Here is a 24,256-nt window from a genome sequence, read left to right as displayed (position 1 = left end):
GCAGAAGATGTCCCAAAGCTTTGGGACCCTTTACCTGCAAGGGAGACCTGGAAGAATTTCCTGGCTTGTGACTTCAGATTGGCTCAACTTTGGCCATTGCAGCCATTTGAAAAGTGAACCAGAGGATAGAAGGTCTTTCTCCCAGTTTCTCCTCTCTGTAAATCTGCTTTTCCAATAAAAATGAATAAATCTTTTTTTGTAAAGAAGTCATTGATGAGTCCAAGGTCATCTGGATTTTCAATTTATCATAATATGCTTGCAAATGTTACATTTAAATTTTTAAGAAGTTGCAGCAAATTTTGTGTGAGTAAAGGTTTATTTCTTCCCTTCAAGATGATTGGATGGAAAACCATCTTGTGTAAAATTAGGTTTCTGATGAATTTTCCCTCTGAAATCATATGGATTTGTGTGTAAAGGCAAAACTCTTCTTATAGACTGTCCATTTCCCCTTAGCGGAGTACAAAGATTTATCTGTAGGAAACATTTGCTTCTTTCAATTTGCACATTCGCTATCTACAAATTCAGTGAACAGATAAGCAAACACCTGAAGCTGCCATTTTCTCCAACGTCCCAACTGTACAATACAGAGATCATCTGAGAGCTTGTGACAGTTCCAACAGAGTTGACCACTTCCTCGTCTGCCATCCCTCCCACATTTTACCTGCCTACTGCCTTTCCCCAGACCAACATTCCAAGTCTCAGAAAGGATAGATTAAAATAAAAATGGCATAGTTTTATATTGGTTTGAAACTTTATAGATTTAAAAATACTTGGTTTGAGCCTAGCGCGATAGTCAAGCGGCTAAAGTCCTCGCCTTGCAGTGGCTGGGATCCCATATGGGAGCTGGTTCCAATCCTGGTGGCCCTACTTCACTTCCAGCTCCTTGCTTATGGCCTGGGAAATCCATGAAACCCTGAACCCATGTGGGAGACCGGGATGAAGCTCCAGGCTCCTGGCTTTGGATCAGTGCAGAACCAGCATTGTGGCCACTTGGGGAGTGAATCACTGGATGGAAGATCTTCCTCTCTGTCTCTCCTCCTCTCTGTATATCTGACTTTGCAGTAAAAATAAATAAATCTTTAAAAAATTTCTTCGCTTGTAGGATATATATATTAATAAAAAGAGAAGACAGATACGGATAATCTATCTTTCTAGATACCTACTCAAACTAACTGGCAATTATTCTAAACCAGCAGGCTCATGTGAAATGAACAAGGGGAAGGATGCTATCCACTTATCACTTTGAGAGAGGCAAGGCATTTGGCCTAACAGTTAAGACTCTGATAGGGACACCCACATGCCATATTGGAGTGCCTGAGTTCGGGAACCATTTCCTCTTTGATTCTACTTTCCTGCTAATGTGGGACACAAAGGTGATGGCTCAGGCGATTGAACCTGTTCCACCCATGTGAAGAGCGGAGGTGGATTTTAGGCTCCCCGCTATGGTCTGGCTCAGCCCTGGCCAGAATGGCATCTGGGAATGAACTAAGATGGCTTGTTTGCCTTTCTGTCTTTCTCTCCTCCCTCCCTCAATTTGTGTGTCTCAAATAAACACAAGTGAATAAATCACTAAAAAAAAAAAACTCTTTGAAAAACTTCTAGGGAGGGAAGGAAGAAAATTAATAGGAGGGAACCACAGGAGACTCAAATCTATCTTGCTTGAAACATGTGAGAATCTCTGTGGATTTGCCTTTCTATCAAAAGATAGTGAGGTTCACAGGAGCAACAATAGAATCCTCCCGAGGCCCCAGCTCTGCAGGGCACCAGCACACATAAATCCCAGTATTTTGGCATTTGTTTCTGCCAAAGAGTAATTTACCAGTAAATAGCAGAACCACCGTAATATCAGACCAGAGACGAGCAAAAGCTGCTTTACAGTCTTCTTTCTCACAGGAGGGCAGATCAAAATGTTAGAAACTTCATCACTTGGGCGAAGTAATGGTAATTTTTTTCTATCAGAGAGGAATTCTGAGGATGTTTTCCTCAGAAAGGAAAATTTCCCACTGCCAGTGTTACCAATGGAATTTACATCACAGACTCTAGCCACACAAAACCGAATAAGATTCAAGGTGTTGATTCTAGCCTGGTAGACTGTTAGGAGCTCCAAGGAGAACATATGTATCTGTTTATGGAAATAATGTTCCACATTCAAGGCCAAGTAAATGAAATAAGAAAGACAACATGGAGGTACAAAGAATGGTTGCAGCTTAAAGGAAGTTACACAGAAATATATCTGTGTGATAAGGCACTAGAGAAATAAGAGAAAGACAGAATGAGGAAGAAGTATGGTTGTATTCTTAGGATTGTGTATTTTAAATTCATAAAATTTTATCTTTATATTAATTCTTAAAAATAAGAATAAATATACTAAAGAGCATGTTGTTGGAAACTGTATTTTCAAGAAATTTGAAGATAGAGCACGTTGGTGGCATTGGGAGAAGAACACGCTAAAATGAATGGAGAAGGACAGCCAAGGAGAAGCAGAGAGATCATGCACCTGAGACACAGGAGAGGACAAGCCAATGGCAGAGGGACCCCTGGAGACCCATGGACACATGGAAGCAACAGAGACAGTGGAACAGTACTGTTGCAAACAGATAGCCCTGCAACGATCAGAGCTTCCCTGGTTGTCAGGGGACGAGGAATTCATCAGGAACTCAGCAGGTGAACTCAGCCTTAGAATCAGGGATCCCACTGACCTTTTAATCCAATCTCATGCAGCAGTGGTAGAGCCTTAGTGGAGGTGTGGGTACAGGGTGGATTTCACAGCCCAGATGCCCACCAATGCCACAACAGACACCATTTTAAGTTCTGTGCCAAAGGCTCTGGGGGAAGACAATGGCAAACTGCATGTGAGCTAAGCCAAGGTAGAACTCACTTCTGGTTCAACACACTGCACATGCCCCAATGAGAAAATAACACCAGCTTGTTGTCCGTGGGTTCCATCCAAAATAGGTGCAGGTTTCGCCCTGTAGGAGAACCCCAGTTTCTCCTGTTTACCCACAGGAGGGACACATCTCACCAACAAAAATATGTGAGGCTGAACCTCAAAGGATGGAAAAGCATATTCCATTCTAATGGAAAAGAAAAATGAGTTAGTGTAACCACTCTAGTATCAGATAATACAGGATTCCACAGGAAACACATTAAAAGAGAAGAAGGACAGTACATAATTGATACAAGGGATCCACTCAGCAAGAAGAAATCATGATAATAATAAATGTTTACATACCAAAAGCCAGGTCATCTGACTACATGAAACAAATATTAGTGGATTTTTAGGAAGAAATAGACTCCAATACAATAATAGTGGGGACTTTAATACCCCACTAACCTCATTGCACAGAGACAGAAATTCAGCAAGGAAACAAGAGTTCACCCAGACAATAGAACAAAAGAAATTTCATTGATATCTACAGAATCTTTCAACATACAGCAATTTTTCCTTTGGTACATGGAAACTTCTCCTGGATTAATCACATTACAATCCATAAAACAAGGCTCATCACAGTTTAAAAAATGAAATCATACTATGAATCTTCTTGGACTATCATGGGGTGAAACTGGGAATCAACAAGTCAAGATACCCCAGAAAATATTCAAAACCTTTGGAAACTGAACATGCTGCCAAAGGAACAATGGTTTTTAGAAGAAATTGAAGAGGATTTTATAGGGTTTTTTTTTTTTGATCCAGTCTACTAATCTGTGACATTTGATTGATGAGGTTAAGCCATTTACATTCAAGGCTAATATGAATAGATTGTAATTTTGTCCTGGCATTTTAGCAATCATTGCTTGATTTAGTCTTCTGTTGCTATTTTACTGGAATGTTCCTCACATTTGCCTTTGGTTTTGATGGGTGCTTTTAATTTTTCTGTCAAGAGAAATCCTTAATGTATCACTTGTAGGGAAGGTCTGGAAAAGGTATATCATTTTAGCTTTTCTTTACTGTGGAAGAATTTTATTTCAATTTTCAGAGACAAAGGAGAGTTTTGTTGGGTACGTTATTCTGGGCCAACAAATTTTTCTTTTTAGAGTTTGGAATTTGTTGCCTCATTCTCTTCTGACCTGTAATTTCCTGTCCTCTATATGTCAATTGATATTTTCATGCGCTCATTTAAGGATCTTTTCCTTATGTTTGACTGAAGAGAGCTTGATTACCATGTGTCTTGGTGAAGATTGTTTTTGGTCAAACTTGTTGGCAATTCAGTTCCTCTCCTGTATTCTGTCGCCTACAGGAGACACATCTCACCAACGAAGATCAGAGAAAACTACATCTCATGAATTCTGATGTTTTTGTTTTTACTTTTATTTCTTCAAAGCATTTTTTTCTCACATTAAATTCTTCATTGATTCAAAGGTCATACAGCAGCATCATTTTTTTCAACAAGGTTCTTGATTTTCTTTTTCATTTTCAGCAACACATTAGTCATTGGCATGTTATTTAACTTCATGGTGTTATAAATTTATATTTTTCTTCCTGTGTTGATTTTGTCTTGTGGCTTTTCATTTAAGGGATTATATAGTAACTGTGTAATGGAGACTATCATATCCAGATGTGAAGATACAATGTAAGTAGATGCATATATCTCTACTTCCAGATCAAAGATGTACTTCCATTGAAACTGTTGAATGTATCTTGACAATAGAAGGCTGGACTCCTGCCATTGTCCATGCCCACAATAATGGACTGTTTATGAAGAACTATACTATTGCAATAACATAGGGGAACTCAATGCAGGGTGCTGGAGGAAGGCTGCGAAGGGAATAAGGGAAATTCCAGATCCTGTGGAATTGTATTATAAAATAATAATAATAATAATAATCAGAGAAAAGAAATTAAAGAAGAACAAAAAATGGCTTGAAATAAATGAAGGCATCAACACAACACATAAAAACTTGTGTGACACAGTCAAGGCATGTTAAAAGGCAAGTTCATTTCAATTTATGCCTGTGTAAAAAAAAAAAAACTAGAAAGGCATTAAGTAAATTGGCTAACCATATGCCTGATGGAGCTATAAAATAACAGCAAAATTATCCAAAGATTAACAGAAAAAAAGACATAATTAAAATAAGGGACGAAATACACCAAATAGAGACCAAAAGAACAATGCATAAGATCAGTGAATCAGAGAACTGGCTCTTTGAGAAAATCAACAAGTTAGATTCCCCAACAACCCAGCTGATTAAAAAAGTGAGAGAAGATATGAATCAAGAATCAGAAACAAAAAAGGAAATATAGCAATGGATACCTCAGAGATACTTGGAAAATATCAGAACTATTACAAGCAACTCTATACCAGCAAATTGGAAGATCTAGAAGAACTCAATAAATTGTTGGACACATACAATTTACCATGATTGATTCATGAGGTAAATAAAAATCCAAATAGGCCTATAGTCATGAAGGAGATTAAATCAGTAAATAAATCCCTCCCAGCAAAGAAAAGCCCAGAGTCAGATGGCTTCACTATTGAATTCTACCAAGAGTTTCAAGAAGAACTTACCCCAGTCCTCCACAGGTATTCAAAACAATAGGAAGGGAGAGACTCCTTCCAAACTCTTTCTACGAAGGCATTATCACCTTAGTACCAAAGCCAGATAGAGACACAACAGAAGAAGAGAAATACAAAACTTAGATTCCTGGTGAACATAGATGCAAAAATCCTTAATAAAATACTAGCCAACAGAATCCATCAGACAGATCATTTACCCAAACTAAGAGGGATTTATCCGTGGCATGCAGGGTTGGTTTAACATATGCAAATCAATAAACATGATACACTGCATCAACAAAATGAAGAATAAAAGCCATATGATCATCTCAATAGATACAGCGAAAGCACTTGATAAAATCCAAAATTACTTCACTGAAGATCAGAAAGAAAGGATGGATAAAGGCAAGGAAATTAAAAAAAAAATGTAGGCAGAGAGTCCAGCATCCTACTGTCAGGACATATTCAACAGTTTCACTAGGTGTCCATCTTTGATCTGGATGTAAAGACGCATACTGCACTACACTATGTCTCCACATCTGAACATGTCAGTCTCTCTTCTACATCCTTCCAGAAAACAAACAATCTACAACACGAAGAAAAACAGAAAATTCGCATCAACATGAAGTTAATCAACATGCTACATAATCACTAATATGTCGCTAAAGTGATTAAAAGAACATCAAAAGCCTTCTGGAAGAAAATGATGCTACTACATGGCCCATGTGGTACTGAAGAAATAAATAATGGAAAGAAAGATAAAGGAAATAAAATTGTAGCAAAGGTGGGAAAAATTAAGCACAAGAAGGAGGAGCAAAGACAATGGGAGAAGTGAGGAGGAAAGGAAGAATGAGGCAATGGCACAAGGAGGAGGAAAAGGAGAAAAAATAAAACAGAGGAGGGCAAAGAAGAAAGGGAGAAGAGGAATTGAAAGAGAATACACGATTTGAGAGGGAAACAGAGGGAAGGATAGAGGAGAGAAGGAGGAAGAGGAAAAGGCTTCCTCTAGCATCACATACAGCAGGCCAGCAGGAAGCAAACTCCACAGAGTATTAAGAGGGAAAGTCCGAACACAAGAGAATTCCACTCAATTTACATGTAAACGTAATAGAAATGAGTCTCAGATAATGCTGTCTCACAAATTAGACCACTCTTGCAAGATGGAATTTTTAGAAAGCAACTCTAGCTGATCAAAAATGCCTAAAAATAAATAAATGAACCACAGCTCAATCACAGGATGAAGAAAATATCAGGAGTGAGCATTGTGGTTCCATGGGTTGAGCCACTCCTGGCAACAGCTAAGGTATTGATTGAAACACTGACATTCCAAAGCGCCTGGGCTCCTGTCTTCACTCTCCATTCTAGACTCCGGCTAACGTTAAGCCTGAGGAGGCAGCCAGCAGGTGACAGGCTAAGTGGTTGGATATCTGCCACTCCCATGGGAGACCCAGATTGAGTTCCGACTCCTAGTTTAGGTCTGGCATAGCTATAGTTGTTGTGGACATTCGGGGAATGAGCTAGCAAATAAGAGTTCTGTATGTCTCTTTCTATTTCTCTTTCAAATAATTAATTACTTATTTTAAATTACAGCAATCGATACAGTATGGTACTGTCACAAAAAAGGGACACAGATGTAGATTGACTAGATTAAATCGTTTTTAAACAAGCATGTAACCATTACCCTGTCAATGAAAACTATTCAAAGATATGACAAGTGAAGAAAATTACAGGCTAATATCCTTGATGAGCATACCTGCACAAATCCTCAGTAAACTGAGCAACCTGTGAAGTGGATCCTAGAGCATGATGATGCAGAACTTATTCTAAGGGTGCAAGGGTATTTTAACACATGCAAATCATTAAAGGTGATTCATCACACTAACAGAATGAAGGATTAAAAATACATACTCATCTCAACAGACACAGAAAAATCATCTGACAAGGTTCCTGACAAACAGCATCTTACTGAAAGAGCAATAGACTCGTGCGCCTTAACATAACAGAGACCGTATATGACAAACTTACACCTCTCATCATATTAATTGATGAGAATCTGAAAGAGAAAGATGCCCACTCTCATCACATCTAATCTGCTGGAAGTTCTAGCCAGAGATATTTAAAATCAACAAGAAGAAACATTAAGCACTCAAACTGGAAAGTAAGAAATAAAATAGTCTCTGTTTGCAAATGACTCTGTCTTTTAAACAGAAAAAGCTAAAGGAAATTACCAAGTAGTGCAACAAATAAGTAAATGCAGTATATTTTCAAATAGAAAATTAGCATGTAAAATCAGGAGTGTTACTCTCCACTAACAATGAACTGCTGAAAAAGAAATCAAAATCAATCCCATTTAGAATAGCATAAAAATGAAATTTGCAAGCATAAATTAACCAAGAAATTGAAAGATCTGCATGCTGAAAAATAGAAAATGTTGCTCAGAGTAAATGAAGACACAAATAAATGAAAAGGTAGCCTGTATTTATTGATTAGAGGAATGTTGTAATGCTAAAACACCTATGAAAATTCCACTCACGGTTCTCTCAGAAATAGAAAAAAAAATCCTAAAGTTCCAGTGGAATCATAGAAGGTTCTGGAATAGCCACTTCTGAGCAAGAACTCTGGAAGCATCATGTTACCTGACCTTAAAATATAAATGAATAAATACTACAAAGCTAGGGTAACTATATAGAAAGGTACTGGCATAAAAACACATACAGCAAAGTTGCCAATAGTGTAAAAACCTCTTTAATAAATAGAATTGGGATAAGTAAATAATCACCTGCAGAGGAATTAAACTAGAATGTTACAACAAATACAAAACGCATACAAAATCAACTCACAATGGACTAAAATATAAAATTAACACTCGAAACTGTAAAATTTCCAGAAGAAAATATGGAAGACAAAGTATATATGCCTGATAATGCACTAAGGAACTCAAACAAGGGAGTAATTAACAAATGGTCAAAGGACATATAAATGACCAACAGGTACATAGAAAATGTTCAGCATTCACCTGCACTTTCATGTTACTGCAGCTCTATTCTCAGCAGTTAACATATGGAAACAAATGCTCATCAACAGGTGACTGGATGAGGAAAACGTGTACACTGTAGACTACTCAACCTTTCAAAAGAATGAAATCCTGACTTTCATAACAAAATGGATGCAGCTGGAGATCACCATGCTTAATGAAATAACTCAGACCCCGCCAAAAAAATCAGAGTTTTATATTAGTTTTAGTTATTATACAAGAGCATAAAAACAATGCATATGAGTGAAATTGACATCTTTGGATTTGATTATTGTTCATAGCCCTGTCTATATTCTGGCTGAACAGCAAGCAGCCTTCCTACTTTTTACTTTTTGAGCTCTTTATCTAATGCATCTTTGAGTATTAAGTAAATTAAAAATATGATAAAAAAAATTTTAAGCAAGAAAAGAGGGAAGGAGGAAGGAAGGAGAAGAAAGAGGAAAGCAGAAAGGAAAGAAGGAAGAAGTACCAGTATATTCTTAGAGTTTTATTTCTGAACTACATAAACCTGTTCTCTTTATTTTAATAAAATGTAAACAAAAATATGCAATTGCATGAAAAAATCAAGAAATGGTTTATAGCAGGAACTTTTACAACCCACACAGATATGGGCAGGAAGCTCAACTGGTATACAGTCAAAGAGCATGAAGAGAAAATTCACAGGAAGAAAAAGGCTGCCCAGTGCTGAGATGCCAGGTCCCCAGGAGCAGGGACCTCAGCCACGTTGCTCATTCCCATCCCCAAGGATCACTCACACTCCACAGGTCCCCCACATGCTAGGATGTACAGGACAGGAGCAGAAGACACTGAGACTTGTGTCTCCTCTGCCCCTCCCAAGAAGTGTAGGTAAACACCACATGCTCCCTGAGCTCAACGGAGACCCAAGGTCAAGGAAACTGGAATGGCTAGTTAGAAATAGTGCACCTTCAGATTCACTGAGCTCCCCTCACTGCTCAACATTTCTCCTGGGAAGCACACACACGGGCCTTTCTAGCACTTCCAGTGTCAATTCAATGCTGAATGAAATATTAGGAGTGGTAAAAATCAACCATTATTCCAAAACGCGGGAGGCCACTCTTCCCCACCCCTTCAGTGGATTTGCAGACAAATCACAAGGAGCTCTGGACCTCCTTAGAAGTCTTCCTAAGCAGAGGCAGGCGCTGGAGTCCCACACTGTGAAAGACTATGGATTCAGCATATCTGGTTTCTAAAGCAAAGTTGATCAGTTCAACCCTTAAAAATCCAGCAACCCTGAAAAAGCATGTATATTTGAGATGAAGCTAAACTGTGGTAGGCTAAGTGAAATAAGCCCAACATATACAGACAGATACAAGTGTCACATGAGCTCACACACATAAGCAACTAAAAAATCTGAAGTCATAAAAACAGAGTGGCTAGTGATTGTCAAGAGATTGAGGGAAATGGTGAGGTTTTTGTCCGAAAAGGGAAGAGTTTGAGTTAAATAGCTTGAGTACGTAAAAAGGGTCCTATGCACAGCCTGATGATGATCATTAACATCGCTACACTATGACCTTGACATTTTTATTAAAAAGCTAAGATCTTAAATGTTCTCACCACACACACAAAGCGACAGCTATGTGAAGTGGCAACTATGTTCTTTAGCCTGATTGGGGTAATCATGTCATAATGTATATATGGTATACACACACACACACACACACACACACAAAGTGTATCCATTGGGAGATTGCATTTCAATAAATGATGCTGGAAAAACTGGACAATCACAGAAAGGGGGAAGAAGAGATAGAGATTTCAACCTAAACCTGAGCCTCAAATGTCGTGGAAAATTGATTATTTGCTGAAATGTAATACTACAAAAGTTTAAGAAGATGTTAAGTGGAAGGAGAAAACACAAGACAATCTGCAGAGTCTCCGGCTAAGTAAAGACTGCACCCCAAAGCCATGCTCCATGAGAAAAATAAATTTATACATTAAGCTTCAGTTGAAATTTAAACTCTTCTCTGTGTAAGACTCTATGAAAGCATTGAAAAGGCAAGCGTCAAAGTGGTAGGAAATATCTGCAAACTACTTATCTGACAACGAATATCTAAACTACATAGAGAGCTTTCAAAATCCAACAGTAAAGAAATTCAATCGTCCAATTAGAAAACGAACAAAGGACAAAAGCACCTATTTTACTGACAAAGATGTATGGATAGAAACTAAGCACATGAAAAGATTTCCACATCATTAATCATGAGTGAAATGCGAAATGAAAGCACCATGAGATATCATCCCATATCCATCAGAATGGTCAAATGAAAAACAGTAAAAGCACCAAATACTGGCAAAGATGCAGAAAAAATGGATCATTCCCACGTCCCTGGCAGAAACATAAAATGGCAGAGCCACTGTGGAAGGCAGTTTGATGTTTTTTTTAAAAAAAAAAAAACAGAACTCAACACACAATTACCATATGACCCAGCAACTGCACTCTTGCATATTTATCGCATGTAAATGAAAACTTATGTTCTTGCAAAAATGTGCACCCAAATGTTCATAGCAGCTTTTTTCATAGTTGCCAAAAACTGGAAACAACTCTTAAGTCCGTCAATAGGTGACTAATTAAACAAACTGTGGCACACACAGGATATCACGTGTCAACACATGGTCATGGGTTATTAATCTGCATGGTCACCTGGACAAACGTCTAAGGGATTATGCCAAAGGAGTCAAAGCCATTATGACTCCATTACATAACATGCGCGAAAGCACAGACTTTTATCCATGGAGGACAGTTAGTGATTGCAGGGGTTAGGGATGGAAGGATGGAGGGCAAGAAATGAGAAGGAGGCAAGCATGGTTATTAGAGGACAACTCAGGGACTCTTGTGATAGGTCTGTTGAGTGTATTGTAGAGGTGGCTACTCTCTTAATGAACAGAGACACACAGGCAACATGCTCAGAGACGCAGAGCACCAAACACATACATACATACACACTACACACAAAAGCACACACACGAAGAACATATGCACACGCAGATCCAAATAACATGAACACAGAGACCCAAATGCATGCACGTGTGCAGATGAGTCCAAGAGGCGAAGGAAGTCTCAACTAAACTGGTCAGTTCTATCACTGTCAGTATGCTGGTGGGGATACAACATGATACTAACTTTTTTTCAACACGTTCTCACTGTGGGAACCTGGAAGACCTTCGGTATTGTTTTTTAAAACTGCATGTGAATCTACAATTATCTCAATAAAATATCAGCTTAATATAGCCACCAAATAATATCATACTTGATGTTGAATCCTACTCAATGAGTATGAACTCTTTCAGTTTGCAGGTTGGGAGTGCTGAATGTTGGTTGAGTATGGCTGGTTTGAGCAGAGCTACAAATCCATAATGATAGAGAATGGGTGGATTACAGAAGTTAGCCATGAGAGCAACCCAGAAAATCATAGTTGGGACTCAAGTGAGGGGTTGCATTGAAGTGCGTGTGAAGTCCAGTGAGTGTGAGATAGAGCCACGCTGGGCCACTTCAGAAAACATATCCCCAGCACCCATTTGAGAGTCTGATCATAAAGTAAAGGCAATTCTGAGAGTCATCTCTACATACTGAACTCATTCCTTTATGCCACCACTTCAATGTTTTGCAAAAATGAAGACAACATCTGAATCCTTGATTTCAATGTTTTTTAAAGTTTTCATTCATTTACTTTCAGTTTATTTAACAGACAGGTTGTGTGTGTGTGTGTGTGTGTGTGTGTGTGTGTGTGTGTGTGTGTGTACATGAGTTTAGTGATGATGGGTGAGACATCAGGAATCTTCCACGCTCTGGTTTACTGATCCACAGTAGCAGAGTCTGGGACAGGCCAAAACCAAGAGACTGGAACTCAATCCAGATCTCCCATGTGGGTGGCAAGGGACCCAAAGTTTTTCAGCCATCACCTGGTGCCAGCCAGGGTGCACATTAGCAGAAATATGGTTTCATACTGGAGCCAGTACACAAACTCAGGAACCTCAGTATAGGAGGTACGCATCTCAAGGAGCAGTCTAACCTCTTTGCCAAATGTCTGGTGTGGTTTCAATAATTTTGTAAATGTGTGTGAAATAAATGTTCTATTCTTTATGATAACTGGCATGTTTTAAATCATGTTAATGTATGTGAAGATTTGAAAAAGCATCAGACTTAAGATTTTAATGAATTTTAACTAAAGATTGGTAAAATTTTGGCTACTTGTCTGAACAAGTTTAAATGTCAGAGGAAATTTCATCTGTTCGTTTTGAAGCTTGATTTGTTGACTTTTGTAAGCACCATTTCAAGTTGCAAGACATGAATTGATATATTCATGCAGCTGTTCCAGAAACAAAACATAAAAGGAATGAAGATCTTCTCCAGGAACAAAAGATTTTAATAAACAAATTGTAAATCCGGGATCTGAGTTAGTTTCTGTCCCCAGGTTGTCTCCACGACACCCAACAACTTGGGGCAGGTTTATATCCCATTCAAAGTCACCCAAAGTGGATGGTCGCTGAATTAGAAGAAGGAATCAACTTACCTTATGGGATTATCCATCCTGGACACTGTGAGGAAGGCAGCAAGATTGGCTGTATAGGAGGAACACACGATGAGAGTGAAGAGCCACCAACTACCCATTACAATGCGCATCGCCATGGAGTTCACGGAAGATTCACCACCTACAAGAGGCAAACAATGTGAACAGACTATCAGGACTGTTGGGGATGGCAGAGGGAGCTCACTCCCTTCCCCAGACACAGGTCCTACCCTTTGGCCAGATCACAGAGGGGACCAGGGTAATGACTGCCCACTGGATATAGAGAATTGTAGCCGAGTGTAGCCACAGAATCTAAAACCAGCAATCTGGAAATGGGCAGAGGACCACACAATGTGGTGTGCAGTTTGTCAGAACATAGGGGACAGAGTTCTGAATACCAGAAACTAATAGCAAGAAGGTTCTAACTTGGAGGGCAACAGCTGCTAAGGTAGCAGTCTGATGCAGCATCCCTTTCTCATTCCATATCCATAGAGTAGATTCATTTTGTAAAGGCAGAAGTACTGCCTACCCAGAGGGTTCCCTAGTTTTCCTTTAAACCAGAGAAATGAGATGTGCCCTACCACTTCTATTAATATTCAGCCCTAGCCAGATGATTTTTTCCCTAGGATCTGAGAAATTTTCCCCAGATTTCTGAAAAAAAAAAAAAAAAAAAAAAACAGAAAAAAAAAAAACCAAAAAAAACAAACCACTTTGCAGTGAAAAGCTGCCTCTCTCAGGCCAATTATTTCTCCTTGGTCTTTTAGAGGGGTAGCAGAAGAAAGCTTCACGCTGCCTGTCTATTCTCCTTACATAACCTCGAAAAGCATTTGCCAGGAACCCAACAGGACCAAAGCTCGCACTAGGAATTTGGCAATTTGTCCTTTCCACATCAACTTGCCCACTCCAGCACGCTCCAGCATAGCAGACTGTGTGACTGTGTGGCAAGAACAACCAGAGGCCTGCTAAGGTGACTGTGATGACTTTTCTCCCCATTAAGACTTGAAGTTTAAGCAAGACTCGGGGTTTCATCTGACAATCTCGTGTGCATACCAATCAAATGTGGGAGGGGAAGACAGCACAAGGCAGAACTCCAAAGTTAATTTTATCCAACGGAGAGAATCACAATCTGTAGGTGAGTTCTTGGCTGCAATTTTATTTTGTCTCTATCTGACATCACACAGAGAAATTGGGGGCAGCAAGACATCAGTCCTTTTCTAGAGATGAAGTAAAATCTGCATTTAATATAACACAGCCAACAGGTAAGCTCAGGGTTAATCCAAGGCCAGGAGAAGATGAGCAAGTAAGTACCTTGCTGCACAAAGGCTCCATACACAATCCAGATGGCGCTGTGCAGGGTGGCAGAGGCCGTGGGCCGGGGCTGGGTTGCACTCTGAGCTCTCACAGCCTGTATCCGGTTCAGCACGAAGATGAGCACCCCCACCACGGGGATGGCCGCAGCGATGCAGGCCCACACAGCAAAGTCAAATGGAGCGAAGAGGGAGAAGATGCTTATCTTTTCCTCGGGCTTCTTGATGAGAATCCCCACTGAGTAGTCCATGTAGCGCTTGCTGAAATCCACAACGCTCTCCCTCTCCGGGGTGATGGTGATGGCGGAGATGGCCAGGTCTGCTCTCTGCAAGGCAAGCCAGCCTATCAATCCACCCTGTGCACTCCCGGTTGTTCCATTCAGAGGAAACAGACTTGAGAGCTGACACCCTGTGACTTGGGGTATTGAAGGGCAAGTTCAACACTATGCTGCCTCCTTATTCTAGACCTCTCTCCCCAGACCCCAAAAGCCCCCTGACACAGTCCCTAGACAGCAGAGGCTCGAGGAAGTGCGGAACACCTTCATCTTTCTTTGAGTTACAGTGTTTACTCATTTTCCTGTGGTGGCTCCTGCTAAATTTTAGATTATGCCTTCTTGCCCTGTGTTTGTTGCTTCCTCCTGCCAAGAAGCCTCATCTCCCTCCCTCTAGGCTATTCCTAATGTTCTCTGAAGAGCAGGGCTATAACATTCTCCAAGTGCCCACCACGTTTCCCCAAACGCCATCATCCCATAGATCTCACTCCTTTCTAAAAGAGTTCAGAAAGTGTATGGTGAGCTATACCTGACATTCATTTTGAGTCATGATTGTAATTTTCCAACAATAAAGGCTCATCTATTTTTATCCCACCATTCCTATCTTGTGGTCTGCGGACACACAAGTTAGTTCTTCCTGTACTCAAGCCACGTGGTGGAAGATTTCTCTGGACAAGATCAGTTGTCCTAAGATGGCCTTAAAACGACTGCTCAAGGGTGTTGCTTTCAAGAATGAGCTTCATTCTAAAAGCAGACAAGTGCTAATTTAAGGTGGGCCTGGGCTGAAGATGAAGCTGCCAGTTTTGGGGGAGGTTAGGGGCCTCATCGCCTACAGGAGTAGAAGGCAGGAAATGTGCTCTGGATTCTTGCTGTAACCGGGTGAGTGCTAAAAGCTGTGGCAGTCACCTTGATCGTGGCTCTCTGACCTCCAACTATGAGGTATCAAGCAGTGGGTCTGGTTTGTGTTAGAATGACTTGACCCACATGCTCAAAGTGGCGAAACACACATGAAATGATTTCACAAGATTGAATGTGTGGCTTAGAAGTACACACAAATGGACATCCAACGACAGCCACCATCTAGAGCAGAGGAAACAAAATATCGCTGGGGACTTTGTTCGAGTGCTTCTCTTCATTTTCATCTCTGCTTCTTGCCTCTCTTCCTAGAAACCCAACATCCAGAGGTTGCTTTTTAGGTTGGGAAAGCATAAGTTAAGGATAGGTTTACAGTTGAGGGTGGAGGGAAATTATATCAAGAAGACAGGTACACAGGAAGCAACTTAAGACAAAAGAAGCAACTTAAGACACAGGTGGAGAGGTTGACCTACGCAAGACAGGACAGACATGCTCTGCCCCGGATGGACAAGAGCACATGGTAATATCTTTGAGGGGAAGAGCAGATGCCAGCTGATGCACATTTCATAAGGAATAGAAGTTAATTTCATGGCCAGAAGTCTCAATGTCTTCCCACACATTAAGAGTAGAGTCTTTTTAATTGGGCAAGATAGAGGACCATTAGGAATCTCTAGGAGAAAGAAAACTTTTGAAGAGATCTTCAAGGGGTGTGTCAGGGGGTTCCACAAAGAATAACTGTGGGGACTTGAGCTGCACTGAGGCCCAGCGGAGTCTGGAAAGCACACAGAGTTAAATCCTTCATCGGATCAGATTTGTCATTTCCTTTTCTCGCTGCATGCACCAACTTGGGTATCAGAGTTAAGAAGGGGGATAACACCGTCAACTCAGGGCTTGGATACAACAGGAAATCAGGAACATGGATGTATGAGATTAAAAATAAGAGAAGTTCTGTGTAGTTAGCCACAGAGGACCTGTCAAGCACAGGAGGCTGCAGTACTGGGTAGGTATGGAAATATTACAGCAGGATAGATTCAAATGCATGGACTCACTGGAAAGAGCCAGACTCCAATGATCATTTATTACATGACTCCATTTGTATGAAATGTCACAACTGCAACTCAACAGAGACAGAAAGTAGATAAAAGCTTGCCTTGGGCTGGGGATGGGAATGGCATTAACTATAAAACAGTGTGGGAGCTCTCGGTGGGATGATGGTGGTACTCTCCAACTGGATTATGGCAATAGTTGCACTGCTCAATACAGCGACTAACATCATTGCATTGACATCTAAAAGGGTTAATTTAACACGGTATCTGAATTTTCTCACAATAAAGTTGTTTTTCAAAAAAGATGAAAGGAAATTGGAATGATTCTGTGCCTAGGGATCACCTTCATAAGTTAAAAAAAAAAAAGTAGAGTTTGTGCCTGGGGAGTAAAGGTCCCAAACAGGCAGAAGCACAAGTTGTGATCAGAGGGCAAGATGGTTACAATGACTAGCAAGCCACATGAGATGATGCACTGAGAGTCCAGGCTAGTCCAGATGTGTCCAGGTGGGTGAAAGGAATCCCAATGAACCCAACGCCACAATCATAAATGCTTATGGGAGAAATGATCCAGAGGTCAAGAGAATACAGAGGCAAGGGTGGGGGTACAGGGAACTGGCCTCAACCCAGAGTTCCAGTAAAGACACAGATTCTACAGCAGGGATAAGAAGTGATGATGTGAAACAGGTCTGAAGCGCTGGAAATGTCGATGCCACACCACAGATACACAATGCTGCAGACATGCAAAAGTACATACACGCGCACATGCTTCTGCCAATGCTCATGTGCATCACCCCACTTGTGGTTTACAGGCACAAAGAAAAGGAGCACTCACAGCACCCCTGGTGGGCACTGGATCCCTGGCTTCAATCCAGACCTGGGGAGGGTGTGCAGAGGTGTTTCTTGGGGGTTGAATTTACAGAGAAGAGTGGGGGGGTTTCCAACAGACAAGAACATTGGTCGGGGAGGGAAACACAGAGCCTGGGGAAAATAAGATGAAAAAGCAGAAACAGGTATAGCAAGTGAGAGTGAGGGGCAGAGGGCCTTGGTGTACAGATGCAGTGAGTGGGTATGAGGGGAAGAGGTCCCTGGTGTACAGGTGCAGCAAGATGCTATGAGGGAAAGAGGGTGTTAGTGGACAGTTGCAGCGAGTGGGAGTGAGGGCCAGAGGGTCTTGGTGTACTGTGGACAGTAACCATTCTGTTTAGCCGGACTCAACATACAACAACATAATGGACCAAGTTTAGAGGTTACCCAAGGGTAGCCTAGAGTGCCTGATTTTGTGAATCTGTACGTGGGACCTACCTTGCTGATGAGCTCCCCGATCATCCCGTTCCAGGAGGTGTTGTGGAGCTGGTGACCATATCTGCCATCAGGGGCCTGGTAAATCTCATACTTGAAGCCCAGAGCCTTGGCCAGTGCATCCAACACATCTATGGAGAACCCTTTGTAGCGCTTAGGCTGTCCAAGAATGTTCTCAGCCACCATCACAAAAGGTTCTTCCTGGGGGACAAGAGAATGAGTCATCTTCAATGGAAAAACAGGGGCAACCACACTCACATCCAAGGTATTGTCAGACAATCAATCTAGTGAGTCGTAACTTAGAACTGCTAGTATATAAACCGCTTTAACCTGAGGGCTGAAGTCCTCTGCCCTTTTTAAAAAGCAGTTTACAAGTGGTCAAGAAATCATGCCCAGGACCATCACCCCAATTAGCAGGTCAATAGGGAGCAATGGAAATTTTACCTGGGCTCTATGATATCATCCCAAGTTCTGCCCAAACCCAGCTCCCAGAATAACGGTTCTTGTTTCCCCACTTCCATTTGTAACATTCAGGCTGAACTAGAACTGCTATAATTCAAGAGAACCCACATAAGATAATAAATGGCAATAAAGATATGAGATATTAAATTGGGAGAAGATCATATTGTATTATATCTATCAACTTGTACTGGAAAACAGATGCTGATTAACAGGCCAAGGACAAAGGGTAGGCTAGGATGAAAACCCATGGTTCCTGAGCTCAAGGGAAACTGTGTGCCCACACACTATGTGCTGAGCCACATGTAGAGGAGGTGGCCAGTTCTCCAGGAAGCATCTCAGGTCTTCCCATCATTCCCTTTGCTATCAAAAAGGAACTTTGGGTACCAGAGCCTGTATTTCATTAACTTCACATTTTCGGGGAAATGGAATACAAGGCACGTTCAGGGACTGCAGAATCACTGGGGCCTAGAGCCTCTGGGCCTGTGGGGACACAGGGAAACACCGGGACCATGCCCCAACTAGCTAATGAGGGTTGAATCTGAGGTCTCTTAGAAATAGAAACGTCTATAATTCCAGAACAACTAGGATGGAAAAACGAATGGGCTTCATTAGGAATTTTGTGTCATGTGGGCCACCCAAGTTGCTGGGTACTGACAGAACACACCCTTCCTGGCATCTTTCTGGGGACACTAGCTACCAGCTCCACTCTCTTGTCTCTTGTGGACTAGCAGTCACTCAAGACCCTGCTGCCTTCCAGGAAGCAGCCGAGCGCCCCCTGGAGGTGAATTTGGAGGTCAGTGGTAGATCTGGGTGCACCAGCCCCATTCTCTGGAGTAGGGTGGGAACCTCACATGTAGTCTCAAGGGCCCCATGGCAGAATCTCCAAGTCTTACCCTTTTGTTATCACACAGCTATGTGAAGGAAAGGCTCAAATTACTCCTCAAGACCTCTGGCTCTCCAAACCCAGCTTAAACAGGGAGCAGCCTGAAGCTCCCGGAATAGCCTCCCCGTGATCCTACCAAGACAGTCACCACTTTGAGAGTCAGTCCTTGCAGGCGGCTGCCCATGGGCCTCTCTTGTAGGCTGCCGTTGAGGCCTTTCTCCGAGTCCCACGTTGCCAGCTGTGGAGGAGAAAAGAAAAGAAGGGAGCATGAGGCACACACATAGAACAGGCACCTAGGTACACTTCAGAAGGTTCTTCCCTAAAATAGGAGTCAGACAGGGAGGTAGGCAGCAGTCCTGGGAGTCTCTCTGAGACCCAGATCCATCCTGCACCTATAAAGGAGAACAGAAGTAACACACAAAGAGGCATATCCGCACTCCCACCCTCCATCAACTCACACAGATCTCCAGCACTGCAGGCATGCAACCAATTGAGAAGAACTTGCCCCTAGGACAGAGGTTTATGCCCATCCTATTCTGTGCAGCCATGGGGGCTCTACCACTGTGTGGCTCCCTCAAAGTATCCTCTTTCCTGACTCACTCTTTTGACTTTCCTAGACCACCAGGGCACTCAATTCAACCGTGGCCACTGCCATCACCATGGGCAGGATGCGGCTCAGCAGCAAAGCTGAGTAACAAAAGCCCAAGTATACAGCTTGTCTTGCACCCTGGTGTCTACAGCAGGAAGGGCCAGGAGCTCTCTGCATGTGTTCTCTGTAATGTAAACACCATCTGATAGGCAGGCAGAGGCAGAGAGAGGAACAAATATTCTCTGCCTGTGTCAAGCTTTCTGTGTCTCCTAGGCGTGTGCAATAGCTCAATGCATCTCTGCCAGGCACCCTCAGGTGTTGGAACAGACTCTGCCCTGCTCCAGAAGCAACAGAAGGGACATGGTTGTTCCTGGGACTGCTTCTCATTCCTGTGTCCCTGCAGAGCCTGTGCCAACACTGGCCAGATCATTGGCCAATGACTCTGCTATAAATTGGAGACAGGTTAAAAACAAACAAAAAAAAATCACAATATTGACCCCAACTCAAACCAACAGAGCTTTAGGGCCTGAGCCTGGGAAGTGTTCACACTTTGCAAATGCGTGCCTGATATGCCTTTCTAGAATTCTTGGCTTGGCTATATAGTAGGCTCTCGTAGGGGACTTTCTGAACATCCTGAAGGCTGGGCCCCACCCCCAGAGTTCTGCTCTATCTGATTTTTAATGATGGAGATATGGTGGTTCCAATACATAGCCAGGATTGTGAGCCAATGCTATAGAGTCAATCAGCAGTTCTTACACTGTGATCTGCATGCAAATCACTCAGGGACTTTTTATGTACCCACTGATTCTGGGCTTTGAAATTATTTCTGCCAAACAAGCTCCTGAATGCTGTTGCTGCTCTTAGATCACCGTGTCTGTAAAGATTAGACAGCCACAGGCAGTACATACTCTTTTTCAAAGAAGATCCTCTCGAGGACGCATAGCTAACCCCAGCAACAGTAATATTTCCCTGTGGAGAGGTGGTACTGAGGGCCCTCAGGGAGCTCCCAACAGCTCCCTGTTAGGACACGTCTGCCATCCCAGCATCATCCACTAGGATGAGACAGGGGGTTCTGGAGCCAGTTTACAAGGAAGTTGACATGTTATACAGTCATTTTGGACACGATACCTACTGAGATGGCTCTCTCCTAAAGAATAGAGTATCTGTATGGCAGTGACAAATGGAGACTTTAGAGAAGAGTGTGGCCATGTACTCTGACGAGCCCCTCCTGCCAACATTAATTAATCTGGAAATCATTCCAGAGAAAACAAGTGAAGATTGACGCAGAATTCCAATTAAGGACATGAAAATGCCAATGACACCAGACTCCAGGAACTGATACAGTGAGAAGGAAACACGAATCTGAAGAAACAGCCTGAAGACCTCGAACTGATTCCTGCAGCTGGATTAAAGTGATGGCCAAGGGGAAGATGACAGGTTCTGAGTGAAAAAGTCAGAATGTTTGTTCCTGCATTCTTTGGGTACCCAAACGTGGGCTTAGGGGACAGGAATATTGCATGGTTCCCCATGATACAGTGGCATGCAATGCCCCACCCCCATCACTGTGAAGCCCAGACACTGGAGTGTGGTCTGGTTCAGTGTGGTCTGCTACTCTTTCAGGCCTAGATGGAATTCTGAAGCCCTCCTCCCTCCCCTTGACCACCTCAATGGCTCATAAGCTACAGTGGAGGTAATCTTTTCCTGACACTGGCTTCCGAGTTGAGAGACTGAATGTGCTATCCCACACTGCCACCTGAGTTCCTACCACTGCTGCCAAGTGCTCCCTAATCCCTGACCCTGACACAAGGAGACAGCCTGTTAGTTCGTTGCTTCTCTGGCTTAGATGTGCACCTAGGCACAGGGCTGTGCTTTCCTTGTCTGTCTACTGGAATTGTATCAGATATGAAGAATGGAAATTAGAGCCAGTGATGCACTGCCAGGTGCCACAGCTCACCTCTAGGAAGCTTCCAGTCCCTGCCTGCTTGTAGGTAGCATTAGCTTGGCCTCAAACCTCCCACACTTTCCTGATTGGTCTCATTAACCAACTCCCTCTCTCTCAAACTCTCTCTTTCATCCTTCTGAAAGGCTGACGGTACATTTACAATAAATAAACTCCAACATCTATGTCCTGCATTAGTGAAAACTTTCCAATGCACTTCCATTTCCTATAGAGTAAATTCTAACAGTTTTTAAGCCTGGAGCCTAAGGAAAGGTCTTCCTAATCCGGGTCTCCCAGAAGTCTCAGCCTCATTCCAGCCTGCACAGACACAATATACTGCCTTCCTCCTGATTTTACTTCCAGTTCCTTTTGCCTGGAACACCAATTTTCCTCCTTGGAGTCTGGTGAACTCCCTTAAATTACAGATTTACGTATTTGAGACAGAGAGCTCATTCATTGGCTCACTCTCCAGATGCCCACAAAAGAAAGCTTTGAGCTAGAATCAAAGCAAACAGCTGGGAACACAACCTGCGTCTCTCACTTGGGTTGATAGGGACCCAGGAATTTGACCCATCCCTGCTACCTCTCAGCATCCACATTGGCAGGAAACTGGAGTAAGAAACCAGGGTCAGGACTCAAATGTATGTACACCAATGAGGGGATGCAGGTATCCTCACCAATACCCCAGCCACGAGGTCAAATGCCCTCCTCTTAATCATTTTTTTTAAAATAAGCTTTCACTTGGATGTCATCTTGCATGTATCATTCAGTTTGCTTGGCTTACACAAAGCTTTGACAGAAGTCATCTCTGGGCTCGAATCTGTAAGCCAGCCTTGGGACCAGGGTCCCTCACTCTTATCTCTGTACTAAAACCCTCTCTTTACAAGCTGTCTGGATTCTCAAGTGCTGGGGCTCGGATGTGTCTTGTTCATTCCTGTTTTACCATGCATGAAACACCATATCCTCCTCTCCAGATTTTGCTTCGAGACTGCTGCAGCTTGGGCGGAGGAGATGAGAAGCTGGAGCTGTGGAAGCAGCAGGTGCTTGCGAGTCTGTTGCAGTTGCTCTCCCACTTTCCTGAATGACCCCAGATGGTAGCCCGGGAAGCACAGCATTAGACACACAGAAGAATACTCACAGATATTTGTTCGGTTTAATTACACTTCACTGAGATTCTAGTTTCTTATCTATAAAATGGAAGAATACCCACTTCCCTGTCTACCAAGCTGAAGGACTGGCTGTTCACAGGAGTAAAGAATTTTGAAATATTCTGTTACAAAATAGCTTCATTACGAATCACGAAGTAAAGAAGCAGATTATAAAACCATGTGTACTGCGCACACGCAATGATGTTTAAAAAACCAAAAGCGACAGTAAAAATGGGAAGAGATACATTAAAATGTGGTACAGCCATGTGTGAATTACATATGGCTTGGTGGAATTAGGAATAACCATCTCTTTTCTATTCTCTTCTTATTTTCAATAGATTTCTCAATTTTTCCATAGGAAGGAAAATAAGCTTTGGATAAAAATAACTAGCAGAAATGGGTGATTAAGCAAAAACACTTATCAAACACACACTTCTATGACTGAGAAGCAAATGTCGGGGAACAAAAGGAGCCCAGTGATCTATCAGCACCTGTAGGCCAATGTCAGAGTCAGAACTCAGGAAACCAGCACTTGAACTCCAAGGGGCTGTGGTCTAGTGGTGGCCTCCTCTCACATGTAAGACCCAGGCTGAAGAAGAACTCCATCGGTCAGTTGGCTCAGGAGGCAGAGAAGCAGCCACTGCTGAGGACCAGGTATGATAAGACAAGCCATCTTTTTGTTCCAAGAAAGATAGCACCAAACATCTGAGTCAATGCTTAGCCAACCCCGTGCCAGAGCTCCATTTAAAGCAAAGTGGAACTAGATGACAGGTGAGGTTGGCAGGGAGGGACAGTTCCAGCAAGCCTGTCTTCATCTTTATCTTTTTGTCTGAAAGTGCTCAGGATTAGGTTGTTTTGGGTTTGGTTTGTTTTGATTTAATACGAACTTCTCTCTCCATGGCCTCTGGGCATCCTGTCCTCTGGCAGAGCAAGAAAAAAAAAAAAAAGACTTCAAAACAAAACCCAAATCCTGTCTTTCAAACACATCAAAGTTCAATCGTGTTCCTGGATTCAGGATACTTGGTGCTGGGCAACAGAGTTGATTATTCCCTCACATCTGGATGAAGTTGAGCACCTCAGGCTATGTGAATCTCCCTGCTTCCAGAAAGCTCTGTGCTCTTGCCTAAATCTTAAGACCACAGGGGTATACCCACACCAAATCTGTGCACCTGCTCTATTAGGACGGAGGAAAGCATGGTCCAAACGAGGGAATTTTTTTGTAAGATTTATTTATCTTTATTGCAAAGTCAGATATACAGAGAGGAGGACAGAGAGGAAGATCTTCCATCTGATGATTCACTCCCCAAGTGACCACAAAAGCCAGAGCTGAGCCGATCCGAAGCCAGGAGGCAGGAGCTTCCTTTGGGCCTCCCATGTGGGTGCAGGGTCCCAAGGCTT

At 42.3% G+C, this 24,256-nt stretch overlaps 1 protein-coding gene across 1 annotated transcript in view; it reads right to left on the bottom strand.

The window, feature by feature from the left end:
• GRID1 (glutamate ionotropic receptor delta type subunit 1) overlaps positions 1-24,256 on the bottom strand; it is a 651,231-nt gene that overhangs the window by 92,415 nt on the left and 534,560 nt on the right. Inside the window, exons 9-12 of the mRNA XM_058671771.1 lie at positions 19,319-19,420; positions 17,841-18,038; positions 14,367-14,691; positions 13,062-13,200 (exon numbers count right to left, since the gene is read on the bottom strand). Coding sequence (XP_058527754.1) covers positions 13,062-13,200; positions 14,367-14,691; positions 17,841-18,038; positions 19,319-19,420 — 764 coding nt within the window. The remainder of the gene's footprint in view (positions 1-13,061; positions 13,201-14,366; positions 14,692-17,840; positions 18,039-19,318; positions 19,421-24,256) is intronic.

This window comes from Ochotona princeps, chromosome 13 (genome assembly GCF_030435755.1).
Source record: "Ochotona princeps isolate mOchPri1 chromosome 13, mOchPri1.hap1, whole genome shotgun sequence".
NCBI classification, from domain to species: Eukaryota; Metazoa; Chordata; class Mammalia; order Lagomorpha; family Ochotonidae; genus Ochotona; species Ochotona princeps.
The sequence above is the reverse complement of the archived record's forward strand: the minus strand, read 5'-3'. Positions and strand labels throughout refer to the sequence as shown.